The 20,368-nt window shown below is 50.0% G+C and overlaps 2 protein-coding genes across 9 annotated transcripts in view; one reads left to right on the top strand and one right to left on the bottom strand.

Annotated features, from left to right (window-relative positions):
- The window catches only part of LOC119181217 (DNA excision repair protein ERCC-6), a 794,400-nt gene that overhangs the window by 380,968 nt on the left and 393,064 nt on the right, over positions 1 to 20,368 (top strand). The window lies entirely within an intron of this gene.
- Positions 130 to 1,614, bottom strand: LOC142784445 (protein O-mannosyl-transferase Tmtc3-like). Its single transcript, XM_075882815.1, has one exon. It carries the CDS (start codon positions 1,585 to 1,587, stop codon positions 511 to 513), a length of 1,077 nt encoding a protein of 358 aa, XP_075738930.1. The 5' UTR covers positions 1,588 to 1,614; the 3' UTR covers positions 130 to 510.

Below are 20,368 nucleotides of genomic sequence, written 5' to 3'. Positions count from 1 at the left end.
GAACATAGCTGGCAATGAAGGGGCGTTGTTCATGGGTGATAGCCACGCTGGGACAAACAGCAATCTAAGCAGAACCTGTACGAAAAACATGATCTGGTTTGAAGACCATATCGTGGTATCGCCGCCATGCCCTTTGTCAGGTGCCGCGCTGAAGAGCCGTTTTATAGTCCCGTTGACAGATGCATCCGTTAGCGCCCCTGGTGGACGCAATGACATCATTTTTGCTCCTCTGGGAACGATGTTTAGTTGATGAAAGACCACGGGCATCGACTTCTCTTGATCGGTGACCAAAAACATAGCTGGCAATGAAGGGGCGTTGTTCATCGGTGATAGCCACACTGGGACAAACAGCAATCCAAGCAGAACCTGAAGAAGCTTTTGAAGGTATGGAACAGCCTCCAGTGGCCGGTTTGAGTCCATCAGCAAGAGGGCAAGGTTGAACAAGGCACTACAGAAGTCTTCCTTCACTTGTATGGCCAAGTGAAACCACTGTTCTGCTTCTTCGACCTTTTAGTAATCCATGGAGAGCATGCCCAGATTGAAGTAGACACACTCATTGGCCCTGCCCTTGTGAAGCAGCAGCTTCAACCTTTCAAATGCAAGTTGACGGAGCTTTGAGTTTCCACTATCTTGAATAAGAATGGCAAAGTTCATCAGCGCTTGCTCCTGATCAGGATCCAACTTCAAGGCCTTGTTGAAGTACATGAGGGCATCACCTGGTCTGTCTTGCTCCAAAATCCTAATGCCTAGATTGTAAAAGATGTCAGGGTTTGTGGCATCGAGGGAAAGGGCTTGCTCGTAGACCTCTTGCGCTTCCTTGGTCCTGTTGAGATTGATCAGAACATCTCCACGGTTGATATATGCTTGAATATAATCTACACGCATACTGATTGGCTGGCGGTACAACCCATCGGCTTCTTCAAGACGTGAAGTATTTCTTGATATGAGGTTGGCCAAATTGAGAAAGACAATGAGAGGATTCGGTGCAATTCTCCCCTTGTAGCGCTCGCCCGCTTCTGGTCGAGAAAGCAAGTCCTTTGCCTTGATAAAGGCGGCCTCCCCTAATTCAAACATCAGCAGATTGTTGTAGGTGCGGCTAACATTCATGTGAGCTCGAATGTCATCGGGCTGGACACTGGCAGCTTTTAGGAAATACTGCAGTGCTCGGGCGTAGTCCCCCTGTCCCTCCAGGGTGCGGCCCACATTGTTGTACAACTTCGAATTCTGGCTGTTCACCTTGAGCCCCGCCATGAAGATGCTGTACTCGGACTTCCATTCAAAATTTCGCACAAATGTCTTCAAGGAGTGCACTGTGAGGAGGCAGAGAAGGCCGAACCGCAGGAAATTCTTGGTCAGCCGCCTGCCGGCATAGTTCTGGAGCATGAGGTGGCAGCCATGTGCCACAAGGAGGCAGAATCCCATGCTAGGCATGTATAGGACACGTTCCGCTACCACGAATTTCACCGGGAAGAACAAGTTGGAAGCTGGCGGAAACGTAAATACCAGCAGGGACAGACTCTTCGATGTACTCGGAGGCTTGACGTCGCTCCGGTGATCTGAATCACCACAGCTCACGGCCACTGCCATATAGCTGGTCGTCTATGGTCCACACTATCACCACCACTATTCGGTCACGCACACAGGTGATGGAGAATCGGCACATTCCGATGGTGGACTGTTGGGAGTACGCTGAGCCACAGACAGAGCTGCACTCTTGACACTCTGACGCTGCAAATGACGCTGTGCTTGGTTGTTAAGACACGGTAAGCGCGTCGATGAATAGGTTTTGCGTCCGCGGTGTCTATGCTTGATGATGTCCTTAGCGAGCATCTTGTCAACTTCCATTTGAATGACGCTGTGCTCGGTCATTGAGACACGGTAAGGGCATCGATGAATAGGTCTTGCGTCCGCGGTGTCTATTTGATGGGTCACCCGAGATGGTTGTCAAGTTTGGGTGAAGCAAAATCAAAAACGTGGTATGACGCCAACAAAAGTCGAAGGTCCAGGCTTTGAGAAGGGTCCAGGTTCGGCGCAATCATGTTGTCGAACACGTCATCAAGTGTTGAGCAGCCTCCAGACAGGGCTGCCTAGAGGCGGCTGTGGGTCATCAATGGCCAGGGCAACAGGGTCATTTGTGTCTAAAGGTGATATCTATCCCAGCGTGATACCTTCATAAAGCAGTTGTGCGCAGCGTCCAAAGTTCAGGACAGGTATGCAGCATTCTTCGCAGAAACAATCGCAAGAGAGTGAGGCAGAGCTACTTGTTGCTTCAGAACAACATCCAAGGAGGGGGTAATCAAGTAGTTGCCATCACGTACCGGTGCGTCTTGTTAAATGAGACGAAAGTTTTGGTACCTGGACACAAGCGAACAAACTGGGCGACACATAAACATGGTGGCGACATGATAGCGAGGTCAGGTACAGCAGGAAGCTCTAACTGTAACAAACCAGACGAGCAGTCCATCAGGGCAAAATGTGTGCTCAGAAAGCCGTGGCCGAAGATTAGGTCACGAGGGCACTCGTCCAGAATACCAAAAAGAGGTCTTGTGGTCATCGAAGCTCGCACGCGCAGAACACATTCTAAGGACGCAAGGTGTATGGTAATCGGCTACACGAACAACAGGTGATAAGGCAGGTGTAACGACTTTATGGAGATGACGAGAAAGGTGAGAACTCATAGCTGATAATTGAACACCTGTGTCGATGAGCGCTGAAACAGGCTTGCCATCTACTTCTACGTCTAAAAGGCTGTGCCGAGTTGCCAGAGTTAACAGAGGGTTTCCGGGTCAATAGGTCAATGCAGCAATGTATATATATATATATATATATATATATATATAGATTGTAGGCATTTATTATGCCCTTCATCCTCATCTGAACAGCAGTCAATCATCATCATATGTTCTGGCTGACAATCATCATCTTCTTGGAACGTGCCCTTCTTTTTCGGGTCCGTTGCGCTTGTTCGTTCCTGAGTTCACGACCAATAAAGCTCGTTACAACCGAGTCGTCATACGTGGTGGAGGTGGATTGACGTTCCCAGTACCTCTCCTTACAACGCCTACTCGCTGGAGCTCCGTTCAGGCCGCCGCCTGGACCCTTAGTCCGCCAACATGTCTCAGAGTGACTGGGTGGATGCCCGTCACTGCGCCGCAAGCCCCTCCTCTTTACATCGTAAACCACCAGCATTTCGCTGGTCTCCACGGTGAAGATGTGGAGGACTGGCTCGATAACTACGAGCGAGTAAGCGCAGCTAATCACTGGGATGACTCTAACAAGCTCCGCCGAGTATCGCTTTATCTCACGGGCGTTGCCAAGACATGGTTCTTGAACCATGAGATCGACCTCACCGACTGGCCTGCCTTCAAGCAGCAGCTTCGCCAAGTATTCGGCACGCCAGCCGTTCGATCCGCTCTAGCGAGGAGGGCCTTAGATACTCGCCAACAACATCCCGGCGAGTCATACACATCTTACATCGAGAATGTCCTTGCGCTTTGCCGGCGCGTCAATTTTTCGATGTCCGAGTCGGACAAACTGCGCCACATCCTGAAGGGCATCGGAAGCATTGCCTACAATGCCCTTGTTGCCCAGAATCCTTCTACTGTCACTGACGTCGTCTTTACGTTTCAGAGTCTCGACGAACTTGATTCTGTTCGCCTTCAGTCGGGCAATAGTGAACACCGTACAGCAGACCGGGACCTGCGTGACATGATACGGGAGATCATACGAGAAAAACTTCAATCAATGGGCCTCTCACAACCTTCTCCATCTGTCACACAGCCTTCAAGCATGGCCCTCCGTGACATCGTAAGGGAGGAACTAACATCATTCACCGGTCCAGCCCTCCAACGTACGCGCAAGTTGCGGCCGCGCCTCCTCGCAACGTAAACTCTACTTCGCCGCTGCCATCATTCACGCCGGTTGCTGCTGCACCACCGGTCCACTTCCGGCCAATCCCACCCGACCCTCCGTCTGTCCACTTGAGTGCGCTATCTCCCGGTGCGCCGAACGCCCTCTACTACCCGCCTTGGCGCCCGTCTCGCCCAACATGCTTTTACTGTGGATATCGTGGCCATATATCACGCTTCTGCCGCAAGCGCCAGCAGGACGAGCGTCGCGGGTACGACATGCGCGAACGGGACTTTTCCAGTGGGGATTCTTACGCTCGGCGATATTCATTTGGAGAGCAGCGGTCTCTATCTCCGCCCGCGTCGACTGAGACGCGGAACACTTACCGTTCAAGCCGACGCCGATCACCTTTGCCCTTCCGTCGCTCCTCCTCTCCTCTTCGGCCAGCCTCGTTTACGACTGGCAACCGGTCGGAAAACTAAATGATGCAGTTTTCGGAGAAGAAACTGCATGTAACAGTAGGACTCATATTCCTCCAGCACGCCCGTTCAACATGGTTTCTGTTACGGTGGAAGGAGTTCTCGTGGACGCTTTGGTGGACACCGGTGCTACAGTTTTTGTGATTAGGTATGATTTGTGCAAACGCCTGAAAAAAGTAATGACACCTTATAATGGACCCAATCTAGTCGAAGCCCAGGGGAACACTATCCGCCCTTTTGCTCTTTGTACTGTTCGTGTATTTATTGATGACATTTTGCATTACATCGAGTTCACTGTGCTTACCCGGTGCTCTCACCAGCTAATTCTAGGGTGGGACTTCTTATCTTCTTCTTCAGCCGCTATATGTTGTGGTGAACGGATTTTGCACCTAACTAATACGGACTCCATGTTCGACGAAGGCGTCTACAAGCCACTACGCCTGTTCGCTCGCGAAGATCTCGAACTACCGCCACATAGAACGAATTGTGACCCTGATCTCTAAGGACATCGACCACGGTGACGTCTTGGTGTTTCCTTCGTCGACTTGCGTCGCAAAAGGCGTAGCCCTTGCAACAGGTGTCGTACGCTTTCACCATGGCTCCGCGCTCGTCATTGCTACGAATGAAACGCAAGAGAAAGTTCTCCTGCCCGAGGGCACTGCAGTAGCCTGTGTTGTGGATGCTGAGCCTGTCAGCGTCACGCCACTTAAACCTGCCTCTACCAACGACCGTTCTATGAGTAAGCCTGGCTCATTCTCTCCCTTTACAGCTCTTATCAGTGATGACTCAACAGCTATCCAGGCGCAGCAGTTGCTTGCCTTATTAACGAAACACGCCGATTCTTTCGACACCTGCTCCTCAACGTTGGGCCGAACTACCACTGCAGCGCATCGCATTCAGACGGAGGGAACATCTATTGTACATCGCCGCCCGTACCGCGTGTCTCTCGCTGAGCGAAAAATCATCGAGGAAAACGTCGCTGACATGCTCCAACGAGAAATAATTCGTCCATCAACTATCCCTTGGTCATCCCCTGTTGTTCTGGTACAAAAAAAAGATGGCTACGTGCGCTTTTGCGTTGATTACCGGGCATTTAACAACATCACACGCAAGGACGTGTACCCCATGCCACGCATCGACGACGCCCTTGATTCACTGCAAGGCGCCGAATACTTTTCAAGCCTTGATTTGCGTTTGGGATATTGGCAAATTCCCATGCACGATGACGACAAAGAAAAAAGGGCATTTGCAACCCCTGATGGCCTATACGAATTTAACGTGATGCCTTTCGGGCTCTGCAATGCGCCCGCGACATTTGAACGCATGATCGACACCGTCCTGCGTGGTCTAAAATGGAAGACGTGTCTCTGCTACCTTGATGACATTATCATCTTTTCATCAACGTTTTATCAGCACCTGCGGCACTTGGATGACGTCCTAACATGCCTCGCCGGTGCGGGTCTGCAGCTCAACACTAAGAAGTGCCGTTTCGCCACCAAATTCATCAAGGTTCTCGGTCATGTCGTCAGCATGGACGGTATTCGCCCTGACCCCGAAAAAATCGCTGCCGTCCTTCGATTTCCATGCCCCAGAAGACTTAAGGATTTGCGAAGTTTTCTTGGCCTCGCATCATATTTTCGTCGCTTCATACGAAATTTTGCTTCAATAGCTGCGCCACTTCATAAACTACTCGCATCTAATGCACCCTTTGTGTGGTTCGAGGAATGTCAGTCGGCGTTTCACCTATTGAAGAAAGCTTTGACGTCGGAGCCTGTACTCTGCGATTTTGATGACACCGCCCCAACACTCCTGCATACCGACGCCAGCGGTTGCGGTATGGGTGCTGTTCTCCTCCAACACAATAACTCTGGACGGGAAAGGGTCATCGCATATGCTAGCCGAGTGCTTACTTCTGCCGAAAATAACTATACCATCACTGAGCAGGAGTGCCTCGCTGTGGTTTGGTCCATAGTCCACTTTAGTGACATATAACGCGTTATTTTTTGTTGAGTTCTTTCAAAGTTTGATATTTCCTTACGGTTTTGTCGCGACACTCACCCTTTGTAACCCCCCTTACACAATGCCCTGCAACAAGGGCCTGTAAGGTATTTTTAAATGAATAAATAAATACAAAAGTTCTGTCCTTATCTGTACGGCGTCAGTTCACCATCGTAACAGACCACCACGCCTTATGCTGGCTTTCTACAATGAAGAACTTGTCCGGACGCTTGGGTCATTGGATTTTACGCCTACAGGAGTATCACTTTGAGATTATTTATAAATCGGGCAAAAAACATCAAGACGCCGACGCTCTTTCTCGTTGCCCACTACCTACGGCGTCGTTCGACACTCCAGCTGCCACCTCCAACGACACCAGTGCGGACGTGACTCCCACTTCTTTTTCCTTGCTCGCCTCGCTGTACCAACCGCCAATCGACGATCAACAACCCTTCAGTTCTCGCCAGCAGGCTGACCCGTATTGTCGGCGCATTATAGACCACCTCTTAGGAGCTACACGTCTACCCAATGAACGCCTTCGTCGACAACTCGAGCACTTCAAAATTCAGGACGGTGTGCTGTATCGTCACATATATCATCTTGACGGCCAACGCTGGGTACCTGATCTGCCACGCGCTCTTCAACATCATGTATTTAACGCCTTTCATGACGATTTGACTGCTGGCCACCTAGGCTTTCACAAAACCTACGACCGCATTCGAAGCCGCTTTTATTGGCCTGGTATTTCTACCAGCGTAGCAAAGTACGTGGGTTCCTGCTCTCCATGCCAACTTCGCAAACTTCCGACATCTCCCCCGGCTGGTCAGTTACAGCCAATGACGTGCCCTACAACATCTTTCGAGGTCGTCGGTGTCGATCTTTATGGGCCCCTTCCTGTTACTGGTGCTGGAAATAGATGGATAGTCACCGCTGTAGACTATATGACACGCTACGCCGAGACAACTTCAGTAGCTACTGGTTCAGCATCGGAAGTTGCTGACTTCATCCTTCAGGCCATAATACTACGTCATGGTGCTCCTCGTGTACTTCTAAGTGACCGTGGAAAGGTGTACTTGTCACAGCTTTTAGGTGAAGTTCTTCGCGTTTCTGGTACCACACACAAGATGGCGTCTAGCTACCATCCTCAAACAAACGGTCTGACCGAGAGATTTCATCGAACCCTTGCCGACATGATCACCGTATACATCCAACCGGATCACAGAAACTGGGATAAACTTCTACCATTCCTCACTTTCGCCTACAACACCGCTGTCCAGCGCACAACCGGCTACTTACCGTTCTATCTCGTTTACGGACGTTCACCTACTTTCTTTATCGATGTTTCCTTCTTTACCAGCAATGGCCCTCCATCACCATCTTCTTGCGAAGAATATATTTCTCGCCTTGCCCAGTGCCGCCAGCACGCTCGTATGAACACGGAAGCTACGCAACAAGCAAGGAAGGCTGTCTACGACACCTCTCATCGTGTGGTATCATTTCAACCGGGTGACAAAGTGCTGCTATTGACACCAATTCGCACACCTGGTCTCTGCGACAAGTTCCAGCCTCAATTCATCGGCCCATATGTTGTTTTAGAGCAGACTTCACCTGTCAACTATCGTGTGACGCCTCTTGTCGTGCCAACTGACCGCCGTTACCGCAGCACCGAAATTGTACACGTTTCCCGCATGAAGCTTTTCACACGACGTTCCTCGTCATCTTGACTACCCGCCCGCAGCGGCCAGGCTGGCCGCTTCTACGGGGGGGGGGAGGGGGAATCAGTGTAGGCATCTATTATGCGCCTCATCCTCATCTGAATAGCAGTCAATCATCATCATATGTTCTGGCTGACAATCATCATCTTCTTGGAACGTGCGCTTCTTTTTCAGGTCCGTTGCGCTTGTTCGTTCCCGAGTTCACGACCAATAAACCTCGTTACAACCGAGTCGTCATAATACACACACACACACACACACACACACACACACACACACACACACACACACACACACACACACACACACACACACACACACACACACACACACACACACACACACACACACACACACACACACACACACACACACACACACACACACACACACACACACACACACACACACACACACACACACACGTGTGTGTGTGTGTGTGTGTTTGTGTGTGTGTGTACAGAAGAATAACTTCGGTCGCCACAAGGTTATAAGTATAAAAGTAGATGCGTTTTCATATAACAACTTGTTTATTCAGCCGGCGTTTCGACGGGAAACCCGTCTTTTTCAAGGCATATATGTGTATATATATATATATATATATATATATATATATATTGTACAGAAGCCGCCGAACACTGAAGTGGGTCGAACTCTTATGTGCTTTCTAGTGGGTCTGCCCAAACAGAACGCCGCTCGCGCGGAGACCCCGTGTTTTGGCCGTTACTGTCGCCATTGTGTAGACTCGCTGTGTGCCGGCTAATAAACGCCATAACAAATTGGTGGAGAGTGCTACGATCCCCTTCGATGCCCTTGGAACTACGCTCACGTACGCTGCAATCTACCATGTCCCACGACGCCTCTCAGCAAACGCCTCCTCCCATGCCACCCCCGTGTCCCAGTGTCCCCAGGATCCGCGATCCACCCATCTTCACGGGCGCCGTTGGCACTGACGTAGAGGACTGGCTCGCCATTTACGAGCGCGTGAGCGTCCCCAACAAATGGGACGAGGACGGCAAGTTGACAAACTTGGTGTTCTACCTTGCGGGCGTTGCAAGTTTGTGGTACACCAACCACGCGTCCGAGTTTGCAACCTTGTCCGGTTTCAAGACTGCTATCACCAACGTTCTTGGCCGCCCTGCCGTTCGCAAGCTGCAAGCCGAGCAGCGCTTACGCGAACGCGCTCAGCAGGCCGGTGAGTCATTCACCAGTTACATTGAAGATGTCCTGGACTTGTGCAAGAAGTCGAACGACAGCATGTCCGAATCAGACAAGATCCGGAACGTCATGAAGGGCATTGACGATGATGCCTTCACGATGCTGCTTGCCAAAAACCCAGGCACAGTAGCTGAGGTCATCACGCTGTGCCAGAGCTACGAGGAGCTCCGCCGGCAGCGTTCGATGACCCGTCGCTCCACATCACGAGATGCAGGGCTTGCAGCCTTGGAAGCGAGCTGTGATCAGGTGGCACTGCTGGCAGATCTCAAGTCCTTCATACGTGAGGAAATCGCGCGGCAGTTCTCTCTCCTGCCCTTTGCCCACCCACCGGCTGCTCAACAATCGGCCCCTACCATTCTTCCACCCATCCGCCGAGCGATTGAGCAGGAAATAGCGGAGGTCATGCCTGCGTACCACCCACAACAACTTCCGGCCCCTGCACCCCCAAGTTACGCCCAAGTGGTCGCAAGGCCGCCTCCAGTCGTTCAAGCGCCTGCACCAGTGACTTACGCCGAAGCTGCCGCACGACCTCCGTCCTTTGCAGCGGGTATGCCGGCTGCATATGTTGGCGCAACCCCTCAGCCTCATTTTCAGCCCACCATGCAGCCTTTCCAGACACCGTTCCGGGCGAGACCCACCCCGGCAAACCGATGGCGCACACCCGACAACCGGCCCATCTGCTTTGCTTGCGGTTACGCCGGTCACGTAGCCCGTTATTGCTCTCGACTACAGCCGGCTCCCACTTCTCCTGTTGCTGGCCACCTTAGCCGTTCGTATAACGAGGAACTGCCGTCTGTGCCACTGTCGTCTCGCCCAGGTCCGTCTGCTCGAAGGTCGCCGTCTGCACGACGTCGGTCTCTGTCCCCCATGCGGCCAAGTTCTTCTGCTCATGAGCGGGAAAACTAGTCGTCGCAGTCCCAGAGGCAAGGACTGCGACGCTATCGCATTGTGAAAGCCCTCAGAGCCGCCCATCTAATGTCATTGACGTGCTTGTGGACGGTGTTCATGCATCTGCTCTTATTGACACTGGAGCTGCGGTATCAGTTATGAGCGAAAACCTTTGCCGCTTGCTTCGAAAAGTGACGACGCCGATTTCTGGACTGTCCCTTCGTACCGCTAGCTCACATCGTATTAATCCTACAGCAGGCTGCACAGCTCGCGTTGTCGTTCAGGACGTTCTGTATGTCGCCCAATTCATCATCATTCCTGCATGCTCTCATGACGTCATCTTGGGATGGGATTTTCTCTCCCGCAACGACGCCGTCATTCATTGTGCCGCCGCCGAAATTGAACTCTCGCCCTTCTCGCATTTGACGCCAGAAGACGGTCCCTCGACACTGAACAAGATTCTTGTGAAAGACGATACTATAGTGCCTCTAAGCTCGACGATGGGCGTATCGGTCTACTGCACCGGTCTCTCCGACACAATTGCACTTGTTTCGCCATTCTACCGTGCTTCCAGGAGGAAAGGGTTGCTAGTACCTTTCGCGACCGTGCAAATCACCCAAGGCAACGCCGCTATTTTTGTGACCAACCCATCCCCGTACACTGTTACCTTGGTTCAAGGGGAATGTCTCGGCTGAGTGGAAGCAGTCGACGACGCACAAGTCCTGGACGTACCCGAAGACTCGCGTTGTCCCGATTCACGTACCATCAGTGCTGTTTCTACTTCTGACCCATCATCTCCTGATGTATTTGGCCCATTCATTGATGACAACCTTACGTCAGTGCAGCGTTCCCAGCTTCTAGACCTGTTGCAAGAATACCGTTCTTCTTTCGATGTCGGGCGAAGTTCTCTCGGTCGCGCGTCCACTGTTACGCATCGTATTGACACTGGTGCCCATCCACCATTACGGCAACGTCCATACCGCGTGTCGCCTGCTGAACGCCGGCAAATTAACGAGCAGGTTGACGATATGCTCCGACGCGACGTCTTTCGGCCCTCGGACAGTCCATGGGCGTCTCCTGTTGTTCTTGTTGCGAAGAAAGATGGTTCTGTGCGGTTCTGTGTGGACTACAGATGGCTCAATAAGATCACTCGCAAGGATGTCTACCCACTGCCGCGCATCGACGACGCAATTGACAGCCTTCACGGAGCCCAATTTTTTTCTTCTCTCGATCTGCGCTCGGGGTACTGGCAAGTACCCCTGGCTGATGACGCTCGACCGAAGACTGCCTTCATCACACCCGACGGCTTGTACGAATTCAACGTCATGCCGTTTGGTCTGTGTAATGCACCTGCGACATTTGAGCGCATGATGGACACCGTACTGCGCAACTTGAAATGGCACACGTGCTTGTGTTACCTCGATGACGTTGTTGTCTTCGCTCCAGATTTCTCCACCCATCTCCAACGTCTAAAAGAAGTTTTCGCACGTGTGAGCAATGCCGGCTTGCAACTAAATCTGAAGAAGTGCCGCTTTGCAGCACGCCAACTCACCATCCTAGGGTACGTCGTGTCCAAGGATGGCATTCTTCCTGACCCAGCCAAGCTTCGGGCCGTGGCCGAATTCCCAAAACCTGCGTCCGTCAAAGAACTGTGTAGTTTCGTGGGCCTGTGCTCATACTTCCGACGCTTTATACGAAATTTCGCCACGATTATATCACCGCTGACGAAGCTCCTCGGAAGTAACGGGCCCCTCAATTCGTGGTCGTCAGAGTGCGACAACGCGTTCTTGAAGCTCCGCCACTTGTTGACGTCTCTTCCCATTCTCCGCCACTATGACCCTACGGCCCCAACAGAAGTGCACACGGACGCCAGTGGTGTAGGCCGCGGCGCTGTCCTGGCGCAGCGCAAACCCGGGTTCCCTGATTATGTTGTGGCATATGCAAGCCGTATGCTCACAAGAGCCGAGACAAACTACACCGTCACGGAAAAAGAGTGCCTGGTGATCGTCTGGGCTCTTACAAAGTTTCGACCTTATTTGTATGGTCGCCCATTCGATGTCGTCACTGACCATCATGCACTATGCTGGCTGTCATCATTGAAGGATCCCTCAGGCCGCCTCGCCCGTTGGGCTCTTCGCTTACAAGACTACGACATCCGCGTCCTCTACCGCAACGGACGCCAGCATGCTGACGCCGACGCCCTCTCGCGCTCCCCTCTGCCTGAAGCTAACGTGCTCTGCTCAGTATCCTCGGTTGTTGTTTCTGCCATTGATGTTGACATCATCGCTACCGAACAGCGAAAGGATAATTGGATCGCCCAACTGATCGACTTGCTCTCTGATCCGTCCGCAACGCCATCCACGCGTGCCTTGCGTCGTCGAGCTCACCATTTCGCCATTCGAGACGGCCTCCTACACCGACGCAATTACGACGCCGATGGCCGGCAGTGGCTACTCGTGATACCCCGCAGTCTGCGGTCGGAGATATGTGAATCCTTCCATTCTGATCCACAGTGCGCGCACTCTGGGGTATTCAAAACCTACCATCGCATTAGACAACGCTACTTCTGGCGCGGGATGTACCGCTACGTCCAGCAGTTTGTTCGCTCCTGTCTCGCTTGCCAACGCCGCAAACCGTCCGCACACATGTCACCAGCCGGTCTGCAACCGCTACCTTGCCCTGACCGTCCGTTTGGGCGCATAGGTATCGATTTGTACGGACCACTTCCTCTGACGTCCACTGGCAACCGCTGGGCCATCGTCGCCGTAGATCATTTAACGCGATACGTCGAAACCGCCGCTCTCCCTGCGGCTACTGCGCGTGAAGTTGCGTCCTTCCTACTACATCGATTTATATTGCGCTACGGTCCACCCCAGGAGCTTCTCAGCGATCGAGGCCGTGTCTTCTTGTCAGAAGTCGTCGATGCCATTCTCACTGAGTGCCATTCTGTCCATCGCAAAACTACTGCTTACCACCCGCAGACGAATGGTCTGACCGAACGCTTTAACCGCACCCTCGGCGACATGCTGTCGATGTACGTCGCCGCCAACCACACGAATTGGGATACCATACTGCCCTTCGTCACTTACGCCTACAACACCGCCCCTCAGAGCACGACTGGTTTTTCACCTTTCTTTTTGCTGTATGGAAGGCACCCGTCACACACCATCGACACGATACTCCCGTACACGCCGGATCCATCTGAGTGTACACCTATTTCCGAGACCGCCAGGCTTGCTGAAGAGTGTCGCGAGCTTGCCAAGACTTTTACGGCGCATGAGCAAGAGCGGCAGAAGAATATTCGTGATGGCTCCGCCACTTCTGAGCCCACCTTCCTTCCTGGTTCCCTTGTATGGCTCTCAATCCCGACCTCTGTAGCTGGCCTTTCTTCTAAACTACTCCCGAAATATGGAGGTCCCTACCGTGTGATCGAGCGCACATCTCCGGTCAACTATCTTATCGAGCCAATTGAACAATCTTCGGACATGCGCCGCCGCGGGCGCGACATAGTCAACGTGGAGCGTCTGAAGGCTTACTATGACCCGCTCGTAGTGACAAGCTGTTAGGTCGCCAGGCGGCTCCCTCTTCGACCCCGGGGTAATTGTACAGAAGCCACCGAACACTGAAGTGGGTCGAACTCTTATGTGCTTTCTAGTGGGTCTGCCCAAACAGAACGCCGCTCGCGCGGAGACCCCGTGTTTTGGCCGTTACTGTCGCCATTGTGTAGACTCGCTGTGTGCCGGCTAATAAACGCCATAACAATATATATACTTACATACATACATATATATAATATATGACACACATATATGACGTATATATAAATTGACACATTCAATTCTTGAGCTAAAAATTTGAAAAACAATCTCCAGTATATACTTAATAATCTTGAGCCACAGACCGAAGATCGTAGCTGCCTGGCATGTGCCTATCCTGCACGTGCGGAGCTTTGACACGCGTAGCCCTTGTTTGTTGTTCTTCTCTCTTTTTTTTTTTAATTTATCACATCGTTCTGGTGTAGCCCTCTTCACCAGGCTTCAAGAGCAACTATGGAGGGGGAGAACAGGTGGAACGCAACAGCGACAATGACCGCAAGGAATGTACTTTGGTATTCTTTACAAGCTACGGGGAAAGCTGATGAGAGGTGAATCTGAGGAGTCAAACTTTTTATCACTGGAATTTGCTTAATTTAGCCACCCGGACCAAAAAAACTTGCCGTGATTCTATGTTGTTAGACCCCTTGTTTTTGATATTTTTTTTTACAAAATGCACCTGCTATTGGTGGTACGCACACATGGTCGTTTGACTACTTATCAGTGTATAATGGGTGGTATTGCCATTGGCCCAGGTGCGTTTTATTTTTAAATGCACGTGTCATGCGGAGTACCCACACGTGGCCGTTTGGCTGCTTATCAGTGCATGATGGGTAGTTGGGCGACTGGTATATGTACATTTTTCTTTTTCTTTTTTTCTCTCTCTTGGCTGAACGATGGCATAAAAGCGCATTGGAGCCTACTAAATTTTGTCTGATGAAAATCGGTCTTCAATCGAAACGTCACAACATCACCAATAAACAGTCTTTTAGAGACGTATACTTATTTTTCTTTAATTCTACGGCAACCGAAGCCAGACTCTTTACGATCTACGTATATATATATATATATATATATATATATATATATATATATTTATATATATATATATATATATATAATATATATAATATATTAAGGAAAGAAGTGTATACGTGAGGACTCGTTTTTCCGTGTTTTTACACAATAATAATGAGATCTAACAGACAATAATGCCAAGGAAAGTATAGGGGAAGATATTAAGCCAAATTGTAATGCAAATATGAAGAAAAGTGGGTGAAAAGATAACTTGCCGTGAACAGGATCCGAACCTGCGACCTTCGAGTGTATGTATATATATGTGTGTGTGTGTGTGTGTGTGTGCGTGTGCGTGTGCGTGTGCGTGTGTGTGTGTGTGTGTGTGTGTGTGTGTGTGTGTGTGTAGTGATACACTTCGAGAAGAGTGCAGTATGGGAAACAAAACAATAATGTATTTATTTAATCCTAACAGTTTTGGCTGGCGGACCTGCCTACTTCGGAGAATCTAAGCGAAGTGATACAAGTTCCCATAGCAGAGGGCCACCCTCACAGTCTGAAGACCCTCAAAAAAAAAAAGAGAGAAAAAAACTAGACAAACGGGCGAACGAGGTAGCAACAGGCAACAAAAAGAATAAGAAGGGGAGGAAGTAGAAAGGAGCTACGGAAAGTCGCCAAAAGCGGGCGGGTAATCCTTGCATCGTTACTGGGGATTGATGACGTGCCCAAGGAAAAGGGAAAAGTGAATTATATTGCCGCTTACTCGCATCCCACACATGGATCGAGTTAAAGTTCACGTGGTTTGGCGGCTGGCTCGTGGCATCGGGCCACACACACACACGCACGTGCGCACGCACGTGTCCATTCATCTGTCTATTCATGCATCTATCTATCTATCTATCCACCTATTTATCTATCCAACTATCTATCTATCCATCCGTCCGTTTGTCCGTCCGTCCGTCCAAGCATGCGTGACACGAAAATAATGAAAACCGAAAATAAATGAATGGCTATTCTTTAAAGAATGAGAAAACAAAAACGAAAACAAAAAATAATAAAAGCAATATAATAATAAAAAAGTACTTAGAAATGAAAATAAAGTCAAATTATAATGACACCCGCCGGTTGGTGCACGCAGCATCGAATTCGTTTATTTTCACGCGCTATATTGATCATCTTACTTGTGTGACTTCACGTATGTATGAATAAATTAATTAATTCACTTTCTGTGTTTCATGAAACTTGCGGAGGCATGTCAGTCACCCAGGGCTCTGGTTGATTCCATGGGTAAGTGATCTGAGTTTCTTTATAAGGTATGACTTCCGCTGTTAGCGCTCCCCTGTGTTCTGGAAGCCGGGTTGTAGGAGTATGACACGCGTTCGAAAGAGTGACCAGAAAGGTTGATATGCTTGGAGAACGGCAAAATGGGGAGGCCCTTTACGTGTGCCCTGTGGTTGTTAAAACACAAACGGAACGCGGTTTCCGTGTGTCCAATATATTCCTGTTTGCACACCTCACAGCGAATTTTGTATACCACATTGGCTGAGTCACAGTTGAGGTCGTCTCTAATTTTGTACACATAGTCTGAACAGGAGGCTTCGGCCGTATCTGTGGTCACCATGTGTGTGCACACCCTGCAGCGAGGTTTCCCGTACGGTCTACAGCCCTGATGCTGGTCGGATTTGTGTGTTTTCGCCCTGACCAGTAAGCCTCTCAGGTTTTTATTTCTTCGGTAAACCACCTTGGGCGGAGTCTGAAGAACGGCAGAGAGGCGACTACTCTGTTTAAGGGGAGACGCTCCTCGAAAAAGTTTTTTTTTTATTTCTAGTAATAGAGACTTGAAAAGTTTGTTATTAGTATAGTTTTTCATGCAGATTTCAAATATGCAATAATTTTTTGTGTAGCTGCTATAATTATTGAGTTATGCCATAAACAATAGCAAAAAGTTACATTTTTTGCGGGCACTCTTTTATGTACTAAACTTTCAGTAAAAGCACTGTGTCTGATCTTATTTGACTCTTGGTAGATTGAAAAGTGCAAATATCTATATAGATATGTCACAGAAATATTGGAACCAAGAAAAAAAAAATTGTATTGAATGACTTATTATTTTCAATCTCCCTTGAAACAATAAACTAATATTTTCACAACTAATGCTGGTAGGCATTGCAATTTAGAGTAGATATTTGCATTCTGCATGTGTTGAAGAATATGTGTGCCAAGTTTCGTTACTATACAATGAATATAAGTTTCTAAAAGGCTGCCCGGAAAACGTGAAACTGTCAGAAAAAATGAAAATGAGAAAAACAAGTTTGAAAGTTCGCAAAGTTGGCATTTATTAGGAAATCATTCTTTTTTCATCAAATTGGGGCACAATGAAAAGTACCTTGCCTTGAATGCACTGGAAGTGTCTAGAAGTCCCCTGCACCATAGCTTGGTCCTTCACAGCTCTTGCGGTCAGTGTCCTCAACACGAGCTCTCTTCGCTGTGTTGCGACGGTGTGCCCTCGCTTCTGCAGTTTGCTTCAGGTTCATCTTCCTGATGCGCATGACGTCACAGTGGTCACCATGTGTGGCCAGATCTTGTGAGGGGAGAATTCCAATGCCTTCGAGCACTTCTTCAAAGCCACTGTGGCCTTTGTTGTACCAGAGTATAGCGAGAGCGGTGGCTGTCTCCACAGTTGTTCTGGAGGCGAACTTTGTTTTGGACATAGTAGCCATATCTTGCTGTTCAGCGATTCGGCTGCATTCTGTGTCTTGCCATGAAGGCACCGAATAAGGAGTTTCTCTTCTGTAAGGCGCTTGTAGATAGGCATAATTGCCAATCCTTGAGCCTTCGTCAATAGTGGGGTGTGGCGTGGTGCAGGCTCCCCCAGTGCTTCCGCACGCTTGTGCTTGCACCACGAATTTGGTCCCGCGGGGCAAAAGTTGTGGCTACTGGCACCATCACTGGAGCAGCAATGAAAATACGATGCCCATATGGCAGTGTACATATTTCGGACACTGTCCTTGTTGCTCGTGATGGCGATCTTGTAATATGTTTGTAGTTTTATTATTGTCGCATCTTTCAGTTTTTCGCCTCGTGGCAGTGGCATTGCCAATTTCCGTAGGGCAGTTCCCAAGCGCTTTGCAACGTGGTTCATGCACTCTTCTTTGTCAATGGGGGTGTCACAGTATACATTTGCCTCGCAGACTGCAGTGTAGGCCTTGCTGTCACCATCACTTAAGAAGCTGGTGAATCGCAGTGGAGTTTTAGAAGACAAGGTCCTCTTCCATGTATTGACAGCTGCCGCAGGTTCCATTGCATGGGACGAGCAGTCAGTGTTTTTTTGGCAAACTGGAAGATGAAAAGCTCGCCATATCTCTTCATCCTCCCCAAGGTCCCTGTGTATACTGCAAGCATGGCAGTAGTTCGAAAGAACTTCAAAATCGAGGCAGAGCCCCGTGTCCAGGGACACGACTGTGCCCACTCCATTGTGGCTTTTATGACCTCTTTTTTGCCAGGTGCCATCAAACATGACTGGCACATCTCTGCCGCCGACTGCGTCCTTCGTGATGTTTCGTGCCTGGTGCAAGTTTTTGCTCACTGCCGTCATCGCCGCACCATGGAGCTTCTTGCAAATGCCGTTGAATGTCTTGTGATGCATCGGGCTCGGAAGACCGAGAATCGCACAAAACCGTGAAAGTTGGTCGTGTCCTGCGCCTATAGCGCGTGCTGCCAGAACTGCCTTCACGTTTACAGCAAAGCTGTCACGCGAGCTGCCACTGTCAAAACGAGTGCTCGTTCCTTGGTCCCCGGCCGAAGCAGTACGTCTAGACGTGTGCATGAATGAAAGTGCAGATTCAGGGCAATCAGAATTTCGACAGCACAGTTCGAGGAATGCCGAAAGTCCTTTGCGCTTTCCAGCTGCCTCTCGCACGCCGAGCTTCCGTTCGCGGCAGGTTGGGCATTGCGCACCCGCCACAAGTGCCGTCAGCGCATCGATTTCGCAAAGCAGCATGTTCGCAGTAGCAGCATCTACCGGTCTACGTTCACTCTTAAAGAATCCAATCTTCCTTTGGGATGCACTGACGAATTCCACAGCAGCGGCTATTTCACAACCACTGTCGCAGGGTTCGATGACGGTGTTAGGCCTATCCGAAGTCGGAGCGTCGGGGCGTTGGTCGGGGGCGACATCGTCGTTCGCTGTCGCTTTGCGAAGCGACCGACGCCGTTTCCCTCGATACTTGTGGCGAGTTTTGAACTTTCGATTATTTGAACTGCACTTCTTCGGGCTTGCTATGACGCAAAAATGCAGAGAAACGCAGAAAAACTCGATCGCGACGTCCGAGGCTTCGCTCTTTTGCCGGAGAGATAAGAGGGGGAGGAGCGTGGAGCGCACCGCCGTCCAATGGCAGCCTCGCGCTGTGTGCCGCGATATTCAAAACACGTGACGTACGCGTTGTTTTTCTCGTTTTTTGTTTATTCTGCGTGAAGGCACGAGACTGGCTACTAGTGGATTATGAAGGATACGGCCTTCACAGCATGCGTGCACGATTGCAAATGGCGGCCAACGCGTCGTTCTCGCGACAGGACGACGCAAACTTCGCCTTTTTTCGCGACTTTCGCGCATTTCTCGCGTCACCGCTGCCCACTTGGAAGCATTTTTTGATAATTTCTCGTGCGAATTTCAGCTTGATATTTTCAGAAGTAATAGATTATAGTCCAAGGATGCCAATACAGCCGGAAAAAAAAAAGCGAAAATTTTCCGGAAAACCGCGACTTTTCGACCCGCATCTCCCCTTAAGTATGTTGAAGTGGCGGGTTAGTATAGAATTAACCCGAAGGGGCGGCGGTGCAGTATGTGAGGAATAACTTTGCCCCTGCAGTTGTATCTTTATTTCTGCCTTTTCCTCCTATTGTTGATTCTCAGTCTAAAGAGCGAGTGCGCTCAATCGCATTGTCAACAATTTTTTTGGGGTTCTTTTGACGCAAGAAGGCTGCTCTGAATTCCTGTGCGTGGGTGTCTGTCAGGGGGGTCCCGTTAATTAGGGAGGCGATCGCCCGGCTAATTCCAAGGGCCGAAGTATCGGCCCCCCGAACCGCACCACGAAAGCGTGGACAATTTAGAAGTGGTCCTTTTTGGTGCGCCAGCGGACGCCGGCTGTGGCCCAAAGAACGAGTCAGAGCCGAGAGTTGATAAACAACACAAAAAATATATTCTCAAAAATGGCAGATCGAAAACAATACACAAGAATGCACACTCCACAATAGTTGCATACAATATGTCACCAATCGAACAACGTACTACAGAGTACAATCAGCCACACTCGAAACAACGGACACAGACAACAATATGCACTACAATGCAGTCGCATGCCAAGATACTTAAAGACTAAAGAGATAGAAAATCTATTCAGTCCAAAGTTCTTGGAACAAAAGTCTGGATGATACTCTTCCGAGAATCACTCACTCAAAGTCCAGCGTTGTTGTCGTTCCGCTGCCCTCGAAGTTTCTCTTCCAGGAAACCTCGCCGAAGTTTCTCTTCTAGGAAACCTCGCGTCTTCAATCGGCCACTCTCCAAACTTCAAAGTTCTTCGCCGGAAACACGTCGGCTTCACACACGCAGCTGTTG

Source organism: Rhipicephalus microplus, unplaced genomic scaffold, assembly GCF_043290135.1.
Source record: "Rhipicephalus microplus isolate Deutch F79 unplaced genomic scaffold, USDA_Rmic scaffold_14, whole genome shotgun sequence".
NCBI classification, from domain to species: domain Eukaryota; kingdom Metazoa; phylum Arthropoda; class Arachnida; order Ixodida; family Ixodidae; genus Rhipicephalus; species Rhipicephalus microplus.
Note: the sequence above shows the minus strand (reverse complement) of the source record. Positions and strands in the feature narration are given on the sequence as shown.